Raw genomic sequence first — 12,136 nt, 5'->3', positions numbered from 1 at the left:
TGAAGTAACTCAATGGTCTTTTTATTTCTGTCTGTCTGTGTATCACAGGTTTTGCTGGATCATGAACCTGAAAGCAACTGTTGTCTTTCTGGGAATATCTTACATCCAGCACTCAGGGGCTGGGGCCCTGGTTCTACTCATTCCCTTTATGTCTACACTTATGGCTTTGATAACCCTTCATATGATGCACTGTGACTTGATTTATCAGCCAGAAAAATGTAAGTAAATCACACTTCACATTAATTATTTGATTTTGATGGTTTTCTTGATCTACTTGATCTTCTTCATCTTTGATCCCCTGTAACTTCTCTTTCAACTCACAGGATTTGTAGAGTCTGCCAGTTGCTACACTTGAGAGCAGTAAAATCTGTAAGAATATCAACAATCTCTAAGATCTTTTAGGTTTCCCTTGTTCAAATCAGTTTAATTGGATGTTTTAAACAAAAACAAAAGTAGGACAAAAATCCCGTATGCACTCTCGCTTCAACTATCATCAACTCCACTCACTCTCTCCCCATCCCACCTGGTGATTTTGAAGCAAAAGGAGGGATGAGGACAAACCACAAGAGACTCTTAAAGATAGAGAACAAACTGAGAGTGGATGGAGGGAGGGGGTGGGGTCAGGCTAGACGGGTGATGGGTTTTAAGACGTGCTCTTACTGGGTTGAGCACCGGGTGTTGTTATGTAAGTGATGAATCACTGAATTCTATTCCTGAAATCTATATTGCACTTTATGTTAGCTAATTAAAATTTAAATTAAAAAAAATATTATAGCATTTCATTTGTGTGCAAGTGTGTAAATGACATACTTTAAAAAAACCATATTCACAATGTCATTATTACATACACACACACAATGAAAGGGAGAGTAGTGGCTCACTGTTAAAATCTGTTTCCATTTTTGAAATTTGTGTATTTTGTTTACTTCACATCCAAATAGTCCATACATTCTGAATGGCAGAAATGCCCCTTACATCATCTATATTCCTCTTTCATTTCTATCTCTTTTCACTTTTTTTTAAAGAAATCTGAACATTCTTCTCGTAGTCTGAATTTCATGGGTTACATCCACATGTTGTCATGCAAGAGATGTTCCTCTTTCTTAATTCCTTTTAATTGTCTGAAAGACCTACATGCTTGATCAGATTAAGATTTTTTTTAAATAAAATTCCTTCATAGATGGTGTTATGTACTTCAATGAAGAGGAGAGATGTCTGATTATCTGTTTTTACAGTATCAGCACCCACTGATGATTTCTGCCTAAGTCCATACTCCATTGTGGATTACAAGGCAGTGATAGTCCATATTTATGCCTCCTTTATTAGCTGAAATAATTCTATGAAGAGAAATCTCTCCTCATTAAGTATTCAGTTATACAGAGGTACAGTTTATATAAGAAAAAGAAAACAAATTTTTAATTCTTTTACTCTATTTTTAGACTTTCAGTATCTTCCAGAGGTAGACCTGTTGGATGATTTCTTTAGAAAAACTATTATTATTAATTTATACACTTAAAATTTTTAGTAAGTTTCAATCCACCGCAGTTATCAGTGCTTGGATTATTCCATATTTGGACAGTGAGGTTCTCTTTGAGTTGGTGTCTGAGTCTTTCGGACAAGCCTCTGTTTTCTTTTGTGGCTTCCTTGTTTTCTGATATGCCAGCATATTCTATGGTCATCATTTCTTTCCCTGAAATTGGAATCAACTCCTCCAAAAACCGGTGTTTCCTTTCCACGGATGTTGGTAATTAGAGACTATAATTTTGGCCATGGGGATGCTCAATGCTACTTAGTCTATCATGGTTCCTAGACTTTTCTGTGGACAAAGCTAGAAAATGTTATTTTTTTTTTCTTTCTAGAATAACATACATTTTGGATTATACTAATACCTTAATCAAAACCAGTGCTGAAGGATTTTTTCTTATCCTATCAAACTCAGGTCTTTTTCTCTTATTTCCTAGGCCAAGAATCCCAGTTCTCAATGACAACAATAATCCACACATTTGCTTTATCTCAAAGACTCAATAATCTTAGCCTGACACTGGCGCCCCCAGTATGGTTATCTAAAACAGTTTCAAGATTCTTGCACTTTTTCTTTTCTTTATCTTATAATCCCTAGGAATGTACACCAAAATTATTATGTCCTAAAGTTACTCATAGTTTCTCTCTGTGTGGTTGTGTCAGTAACTTTATGTAAAATTAAATGTATTTATTCCATTTTTCTTTATACTTAGACATATTTTTAAAATTTAATTAAGTCTTGGGAATAGTTTCATGTATCTAAAATTTATGTAGAAAACAAAGTCTATTTATATTCCTATATCCTCTCTTATTCCCTTAGGTGTCCATTTACTTATTTTAAAGAATTATCTTTCCATTTTTGTAATAAGGGAAACTTAAAATTTTTTTTGTGTGTGTATATATGTCTCCATGTATGTATTTACTTCCCTCCTTATATAAGCAAGAGCGTATTATTCACTCTTCTCACCTGCTTTTCTCATTTAATGTATCCTAGGGATTGCTTCATAATTGTATATAAAAATGTGCCCCATTCCTTTTTATAGCTGCTTGGTTCTCCATTATGTAATGAACCAGCTTCATATTGATGTTTATTTTACCAGCCTCATATTGATGGACATTCAGGTTGGGGTTTTGGTTTTGTTTGGTGGTTTTTTTTTTTGCCTTTTTTTTTCTTTTTCTTTCTTTTTTTTTTTTTTTTTTGCTTTTGCTTTTGCTATGTTAAGTAGTTTCTAATGAATAGCCTGCTGTAATCCTCTCTTTGTAGGATTGTTAAGTGAAAAAGTAATTATACACACAACTTTGCTATATTTCAGCAAATTTCCTTCCATAGTGGTTGTATTGTTGAGTTTCCACCAAAAAATGTATGAGAATGCCTGTTTTCTCATAGTCTTCACAGCAAAGTAATTTTGTCAAACTTTTGGATTTTTGACAACTTGAGTGTGGAAAATGGCATCTTGCAAAAGTTTTAATTAACATTTCTCTTATTGTGAGAAAAGTTGAACATCTTTTCATTGCTTAGAACAATTTGTATATCTTTCAGTGAACTACCTGTTCATACATCTAGTCCATTTTTTTTTTCTGTAGGACTGTGGACTTTTTCTTTTGATTTTTAGAAGATTTCTTTATATTGTAGATGTTAAACTTTTATTTATGATAAAATTTGCAAATATTATTCCCCATTTGTCATATAGTTTTTAACTTTGACTCTTGTGTTTTTCTTCTACACACAAGATTTTTAAGTTTCGGGTTTTTTTTTTGATGAGGGGTTATGCTTATAATAAAATATATCAGTTGTCTCCCTAATTATGTCTAGATTTTGAATTATGTTGGAAAAATTTTCCTTACTCCCAGAATATAAATATATGCACTCAAATTTTCTTTCAGTACTCATATTTTTTCTTTTTTTTTTTTAATCTTTACATCTCTGACCCATTGGAAATTATATTAAAATAGGTTTTGGGGCACATGAGTGGTTCAGTCGGTTAAACCTCTAACTCTTGATCTTGGCTCACGTCATAATCTCAAGGTTGTGGGATCAAGTCCCCATCATGCTCCAAGCTCAGCATGGAGTCTGCTTGAGATTCTCTCTCTCCCTCTCCCTCTGCTCCTCCACCTACTCTCTCTCAAATTCATTCATTAATTAATTAAATCTTTTTTTTTTAAATAAAACAAAATAGGTTTTAGGAATGAACTTAATTTTATCTTTTTTCAATGTAACTGTCAAGTTATCCAAACTCACTTATTTCAAAGTCTGGATTTTCCCCACTAACACAAGATGCCACCTTCATTGTACATAGACACTTGCATTTCTGGAGCTGTTCCTTGGTTAGTCTATTAATCTATCTTTTCTAACTCTGACCTTAATTTCTCATATATTTTCTTTTTACTACTACCACTGTTTCTACTACTTCTTTATACAACTACTACTATTAAGAGTGATGTGATGAGCTGTATTTTTACCAGTTGAGGGTCTTCACCAATGTTACCTCATTTTCACCCCCAGCCTGTGAAGTAGGTAGGAAGGGTACCTTGTATCCTTTTATAGCTCGGGCTCCATATGCTTTGCTCTGCTTCTCCGGCAACTTCAGCATATCATTTATGATTTTTTTAAAAATTTAAATTAGAGTTAGTTAACATACAGTGTAACATTCTCTTCCAGAGTAGAATATAGTGCTTCATCACTTACATACAACACCCAGTGTGGAACTCATTTTATTATAGCACATTCGGAAGTATGGAAAATTTCATCCATAGGAACATCTGCCTCCATTTCTCAGAGCTCTGTGGTATGTGGATCACAGCTAAGCAGTACACTTCTTCCTGGCAATCTGTGGAATGGGTTCAATATGCAGAAAGTTCTATGAGGGTTGGTCTTTGTCAGCCCCACAGAGCAAAAAAGAGAAAATTGTAAAGCATAAAATTTCATGGAAAGACAAGTTTAGTCATTTCTGGAGTGTGTAATTAGCAAATAATTCCAGGGTTTTGTGAATATAAATTCATAATTTATCTATATAAATTATTTCCTATTTAAGAATATATTTATCTGAATAAAGAGATACAATTCTTCATGTAATACAGACATATATAAGCTACTGTTCACCACCAACCTATTGTAGCCCTTATGTTACATATTTAAATATATGATGAAGTAAACTTTCTTCAGAAATTCATGAGAAAGAATTTTATAATTGTAATTAAAAGTATAATAGAAGATGTTCTGGAGTCTTTTACTCTACACAATACTCCATAAACTGAATACTTCACAGTTTTCAGTTTTTGTTTTGTTTTCTATTTCCAAGTAATAAGATCACCCAACTACGATGAAGTAAAATGCTGTCTTCCCTCTAGCCAAGTATATAATCCTTATTTTGGCTTCTTCCTCTCTGATGACTAAATTGGAAATTCCTCAAAGCTGTAATTCAAAGCCATAGGTGACCTTAAAGAAATGATTTTTTATATGCTACCTTTTATTTTAAGGTAACTTTTCAAATGTGGACCATGCATTCCATTATGTTTAGCTGTCAAGCACGGCCTTCATTTGCATTTCTTCCCACTGCTATAATTTTGAGAACTGGCAGGTGACCAAAGAAGAAAAAATGTGCATCTACCATCTAGAGTGCAATGTAGGCTTTTTTTATTATAATTAAGTAGCATAGATATTCATGATTAGATCAAGGTCAGAGGAGCAGAACATCAGAGCCAAGGACTTAAAGGTACAAAGAATAGAAAAATTGCTTTCTAAAGTTTTTTTTTTTTTAATAGTAATAGCTACAATCTTTAAGTATTGCAATAAAACATTTAAAATAGCTCATCTGTTTTATTTTAAAATGTACACGCCTGGTGTGTTTGCCATGCACATTTAAACTAGAGCTTGAAGTCTCAGTTGCATTTTCATCCCCCTTTTTTTTTTTCAACTTCCCATTCCTGCTCCTGGTGCAGAAAAGCAATTTGAAAATCATAATGACAATAGATTTTTTAAAAAGTGAAGTCTACATGACACCCCAAATTATTTGTATGGAAGTCATGAATTTTCTATTAAGTCTAATGGATTAATCCACGGAGGTGGTGTGATGTTGAGAAGGAGATGTTTTCAACAGGGTATCTCTCCTAACATTCAGGGATAACACCCTGGTTTGATGGGGCATCTGCTACTCTCCTTGGGCAGACAGATGACTGTACATTTCCTTTTCTTGCCCTCTCGAACTAACTTATGACTCCCTCCCAGGTCCTCTGATCAATTTAGGATTACTACTTCTCTGCCTTCTTTTCCCTCTGACTTAAAACCCATATAGCACACTGTCCACTCCTTCTCAATCTCCTTGATAGTCCTTCTCTTTTCTCCTCTGATAGCCTTCTAACTGATGCAAAGCCCTAGGATTCATTCCCTGAACCTCATCTCTTCACACCCTCTTTCCTCAAGTAACCTGTAATCCCACTTTTAGTATCAACTATATACCAAACACTCAAGTTCATATTGACTTCACCTTGAAACATACATATTGAATTTCTAGTCAACCCTTTTTTAATGGTAGAAAACTTTTATTTTTCAATTTAAAACATTTCTACACAGTTTACCTCCCCCCTCTCCCTCTCTCTCTATAATATATGTAAACATATATATAGAATATATATATATATATATATATATATTTAACGTTACCTTTCCAAACCTCATTAAAATAAAAATACAAGGACAAAAAGGTGTCAGCTTTCAAAAATGAAAAGAACAGAAAACAGGCTATTAGAAGACAAAAGCTTTTCCTACATTTCTTGGAAACAGGCATGGACATTTTAACTTGGTTATCTAATGGTCCTCTCAAACTTAACCTGACCAAAACTCAAGTTCTCATTCACCCAACTGCAACACAACCCCTTTCTTGTCTTCTTCATCTCAGTGTCTATCACCAACTCCCAGTTTTCTAAGGAAAAGGTAAGTAGTCATCCTCAAACTTCCCCATTTCTTCAAGCTCCCCCCATCATAAAATACTGCTGGTTGTTCAAACACACATGCCTACCTGTCCACTTCTCTTCACTGCTATCGCTATGTCCAAGTCACCATTACTTCTTACCCTCTCTCAGCTCCTCCTCTTGTTTTCCAAACCTATTATCCACACCACTACCAGACTTCAAGAGTAACTTTTTAAGTGTATACATCCTACAGTTATCTCCCTTCTGCATAAAATTTCCTAATGCTTTCCTGTAACACTGAAGGCAAACTCCAGCTCCTTACTTCAGCCTGTGAAGTCGGAACCCTGACCAACTCTGGGACCTCACCTCCTTCCAATCTTCTAACTGAAGATTTGAGGTACTGCCTCAAATTGACCTTTATGGATACCGAACCACTCTCAGATTCTTTTTTTTTTTTTTTTAAGATTTTTACTTTATTTTATTTGAAAGAGAGACAGCGACAGGGGGTATAAGCAGGGAAAGGGCAGAGGGAGAGAGACCAGCAGATCCCCTACTGAGCCAGGAGCCTGATCCGGGACTCAATCCCAGCACCCTGAGATCATGACCTGAGCTGAAGTCAGATGCTTAAAAAATTGAACCACCCAAGTGCCCCTCAGCTTATTTCTACCCTGTGACATATCTGGCATATGCTTCCTCCATGTCTTTTGCCTATTTCCAGTCATTCGAGCCACAGTTCAAATTTCAACTCTTTCTGCTGTCTCTATACTCTATCCCATAATGGGTGTCTATCTTAGAAGTCCATTTTGCTTTCATCATTGAGCATGTCTTATATTTTTCTGCTAAAAAATGTCTCCCCAACCAGAAGGAAAACTCAGAAAATTGTGGGTCTTTTTCACTATTATTATTCTTAGGCTCAAAAAACCTTTGGCATGTAGTAGGAACTTAGTATGCTGAATGAATGAAAGATTGCATATTCACAATTGTTTGGAATCAATTATGTGCCCTCCGTATCCTAGCTAAAATTTTAGACCTCATTCATGCTCAATCATTTCTTGTTCTTAACCATTGTTTTTGTTGTTTCATATCACTCTATCAGATATAACTTTACTTGCTTAAATAAAATTCATTTTTCAAAATGTGTATTTAGTTGAAGCCAGTGCTACTCAAAACCTTATCCATGGAGCACTGCTGATCAATTAACTGTTTGTTATTGGTATGCAAAAAAATAAATACAGACACTGAGAGAAAACATGTAGATACATTTACTGAAAGTTAGATTCTATGTCTGTTGAATCTAATAATAAAAATATCAGGACTTACATTATTTATGTCTTTGTTTTATTTTATTCTTTAAGTATTATGTTTTATGATTATTTTAAAAATGTATTGACCATAATGGTTCAAACTTTTTTTAAAATTTTTTTAACACAGCTACTTTAAGAAGCAATAATCCAAACTATTCCTCCTTAGAAAGAATATGATAAAGATATTTAAATATTTATTAAGTTTGCAGGTATCAATTTACCATGCATTAAGAGCAGATGACAATTCATCTTGCAACAAATGGTGATTCACTCAAACAAAAACAGAATGATGGGTTCAAAACATATATTCAATATAAGCACCTGAATTTAAAGAAAGAGAGGGGAAATTGGGGAGAATATCTTTGGAAATAGTCTTTCATCCTATGAATAGTCATCATTTCATCATAAAGGCTATTCAAAAGCATAGAGTAAGTTGGATTAATGCCAATAATAACCCTCCATCTACATAGCACTGTTTTGCAAAAGTTGAGCAGAGAACAGACTGATGAGCAACAGAGACAAGTTCATAAAGAAATGTCAGGAAGTTAAGCCTCCTAGCCCAGACCTGTTCAAATTCAGTTTCCAGACTGTTCATCAAGGCATTCTCAGTTCTCATTTCACTAAAGTCTTAAGTAAACTAATTGAAATAGCTAGGAAAGTCTCATAATAGAGCAGTTCCTCCTGCAATAATAAAAAGATGTCCCTCTTCTTTCCTAAGAGACACAACCACTCACAGGGGCTTCTTTTCCCTTGGTGTTCTTAGTCCCTGGGCTTTCCTCTGTGTTCTGGCAATAGTGACTAAGAAGAAGCAATAGTGACCACAGGTATGAGCCCATAGGAGATGCAATTATTTCAACATACTTCCACTTGACCTCAACATACTTCACAGAGGCCGCCAAAGAGCCACTGCTATAATCATTCTTGGTCACTACCAATTTGGGCTGGATTTGATTCAGTGACTTAGGGGTGAAAGGTTCCATATTCAATTACCAGGCCCCCAGCTTCTTCAATTAATCAAAGGCTGACATAATAGGTCTATTACAACTCTTAAAAGAGATCAAATCAATATAATCACTCTTTAACCATAAAAAGAAATATTAATAAATATTCTTTATTTAAATATAAAAACCAATGCTTGACCACATTTATATGAATTTGTTAGAATGTATTTCACGTAGAATTTTATTATGGGAAATTTGAACATAAGCAAAATGACCATCAAGCTATACTTTGAATTTCTATAGTGACCTTCCTTGGAGAAACTCAAACATTTTTACATTTATTATACCGTTTATCCTGCAACCATGGCTTGGTGTCTATGTAATTTGCAGAAGGACTTCTTTAGTCGAAAGAGTACTATGAAAAATTGTAACAATTATGGTGGCACAGCTGAACTGCTAACTCAAAGGGGGGGAAGTGTCACTTATCTGTCATTGTATCAGGAAGTCCTAATGGAGTCAAAGAAAAGGTGGTATCTGAAAGATCATGAAAGAAACAACAGTGAGGTTGCAAATCACAAGCAGTAAGTGACTGCTAACATCTTAGGCAATAAAATGCTTTGGGTGCTGAAGTGACAGCTATATAAACCCAGAGGAAACTACTGGAAAAGTCAAAAGCCAGCTAATCCAATCTGAACTTTTAGTGATGCTATCAACATGTATAAAGTCATTTGAAGAGTTCAAAGTTTAACCTTACATCTGAAATTCAAGGATAACGTCAAAGCAGAGAATACATTTCACTTCATCTCCATGTCAAAATAAGAAACCACTCTCCACCTGACAAGTGATGATTATTGATATAACCATTTATATTAAGAACTAGTCCTAGTCCTTTGTGTTAAGACTGTAAAAGAAAGTTTTGGTAGTCTTACTCATTAATGAGTTAGTCTTCTAAGAGATTGTGGAATTTCTTACTTTGGTGTTTTATTTTGTCACCTTTCTTCCTTTTTTAATATGTTTCCATTGATCTTACCTTTTTCATTTTTTACATTAGCTGTCAGCCATCACCTTGGGCTGGTCACCAGGATGCCAGAACCCTTGTCAGGAGCATGTTCCTTTGAATTCAACCCCTTGAGTGCTAAAACCTTCTTAGTCACTTTACTGCCCTTCATCCTTGCAATTGTCATCTTTCTGATGGACGTCCTGGAAAATTGAAGAACAATTCCTTTACTAATACATAATATCTCAAATTACTTGCAGGTTGTTCCCTCCTAACAACCTTTGGGGTGTTTATTAATGCTCTGAAAATATGCTGTCTGCGCTATTGCCATCTTTCTGGAGATGTGACAAGCTGGCTAGACCATGCCAAGAAAAAAAATGGCGGTTGCTACAGTGAGCTCCACGTGGAAGATACAAAATTTTTCTTCACCCTTCTCCCTCTCTTCATTTTTCAGCTCCTTTACAGAATATGCATTATGCAGGTAAGGAAGGTAGTGAGTACTATCCCATGATAGTAAAGTGATTGTATGTGAACATTACAAGTTAAATATTTATTTTCACCCCATCAAACTCTTCTCATACACTTTGTCAGGGAGTTATCCTATAAATGCTTCTCAACATTACAGGCTCTAATTTCAAGAGACAAAAGGGGTCAGGCAGAGAGAGGCATACCTGAGGAGAACCTAGTATTCTGTTTCTCTTGTAAAACTGGAAATGTCTTTCAGAAGATGCAGACGGTATTTCAGAGTGCATAGTCACAAGGCATTAGAGCAATGCACGAAAATATGCAATCTGTGGGCGATTACCCAACCTTTTCTTCCTCCTTCATTAAACCTTTAAAATCTAGTACTAACACGTAGCTAACTTGACTGATTTAAGTACCACCTCCCCTGTACTGTAGTATATGTTCTAATGAGCACGAGATTATTTCCCCACCCACCCTTAGTTCCTTGGTGAATCTGTCCCTGTGCTGTGGAGAAATTAGAGGGAAAACAGCAAGTCCAAAGCACCTTTTAAAACATATGTGATTAAAGAGCAATTTTAATATGATAATGTTCAAAGACAAACTTACAAAGAAATACAAGTGACTATAAAGACTTTGAAGAAATTCAGGACTATATTTGCTGCTAACTTGGAAATTAGATGGCTAATGAATGAGGTAGATTTATAAATCTCAGAGCAGTAGAGCTGAAAAAGAAACTTAGAGATTAATTTACTCAACTACTTCATTTGTTGAAGAGGAAACTGAGGCTCAGAAAATTTAAGTGATTCTGGAAGGACAGCTAAGTCACACCGTTAATAATAGCAAGAGGGAAGGCAAATCTACCTGCTGACTCTTAGGACAATGCTTGCTCTAATTGACCAGGGGTCAGCAAATTACTGCCTGCAGGCCAAATCCAGCTTGCTGGGTTTTTGTTTTGTTTTGTTTTGTTTGCATTTCCTACCAGATAAAAAAGTTTAAAAATTTTTATATACTTGAAAAAAATCAAAAGAAAAAATATTTTATGACATACGAAATCATATCAAATTCAAAATTCAGGACCAATAAATAAAGTTTTATTGGAACATATCCATTCTTGTTTATTTGTCATACTGTTTCCTGGTGCATGAAAACAGCAGGCTTGAGTGTTTGCAATAGAATCAGTATGTGGAAATATTTTCTATCTGGCCCTCTGCAAAAAAGTTTGCCAAGAACCCTCCTGTAAACGTCGCACAAAAACAAGGTTAATCTGGCAGATTCAACTTCTTTCCTGACTTCACTATAGCAGCCAGCACAAAAACACAAAAATATTACCTGTGTATATAATCTTTAATATCATAAGGAACATCTTAAAAGGGCAAAATTAATAGTAAGTATAAAATTACTAAGTAGTCCATAGCTAGCCTCGAACCTTCTGTGAAAAAAGCACAAATTCCTGACTCTTTATTTTCGTAATGCAGTGACACTTACTATTTCTTTTGACTAAATTTCTCTTCTGAAAACTGTCATAAATTTTTTAATTTGACATAAATTACCATAAATTCCAATAAACTGAATTTTAACTATCTCACCAACTCTAGATGCCCAGGTATTGCAAAGAACAAAAATTGTTATTCATTGATCACCTATATGGTCATAACTCCTAAAAGATGACTTCACCGTATCTAATTTAATCCCCACAGTAAGTTTACAGTGGTTGTTATTCTGATCCTAAATATGTGTCTCAGAGACATGCAGGATTCTGTAATTTGCTTGCAGGCACCCCACTAATATATGGCATCCCAATTTAGTGCTGGTATAAACACCCAGAGTTTACTACCCACAATGTCTCTCTTGCAACTGGGTTAAAAATCCCTGATACAGACCTATAGGCTCCAAAATTATGCAAAGTAATGTTATGCCAGAAAATTCCCCCCACCCCAAAAAAAAGTTTAGAATGTGCTTCTCAAGAAAGGTAGAGGAAACCTCCAATGGGATAGGCTGAA

General features: G+C 34.9%; 1 protein-coding gene across 1 annotated transcript in view; it reads left to right on the top strand.

The window, feature by feature from the left end:
- SLC15A5 (solute carrier family 15 member 5) overlaps positions 1–12,136 on the top strand; it is an 80,452-nt gene that overhangs the window by 15,426 nt on the left and 52,890 nt on the right. The window contains exons 3-4 of the mRNA XM_032345612.1: positions 49–218; positions 9,932–10,152. Coding sequence (XP_032201503.1) covers positions 49–218; positions 9,932–10,152 — 391 coding nt within the window. The remainder of the gene's footprint in view (positions 1–48; positions 219–9,931; positions 10,153–12,136) is intronic.

Source organism: Mustela erminea, chromosome 6 (genome assembly GCF_009829155.1).
Source record: "Mustela erminea isolate mMusErm1 chromosome 6, mMusErm1.Pri, whole genome shotgun sequence".
In the NCBI taxonomy this organism is placed as follows: domain Eukaryota; kingdom Metazoa; phylum Chordata; class Mammalia; order Carnivora; family Mustelidae; genus Mustela; species Mustela erminea.
This window is presented reverse-complemented; position numbering and strand designations above follow the sequence as displayed.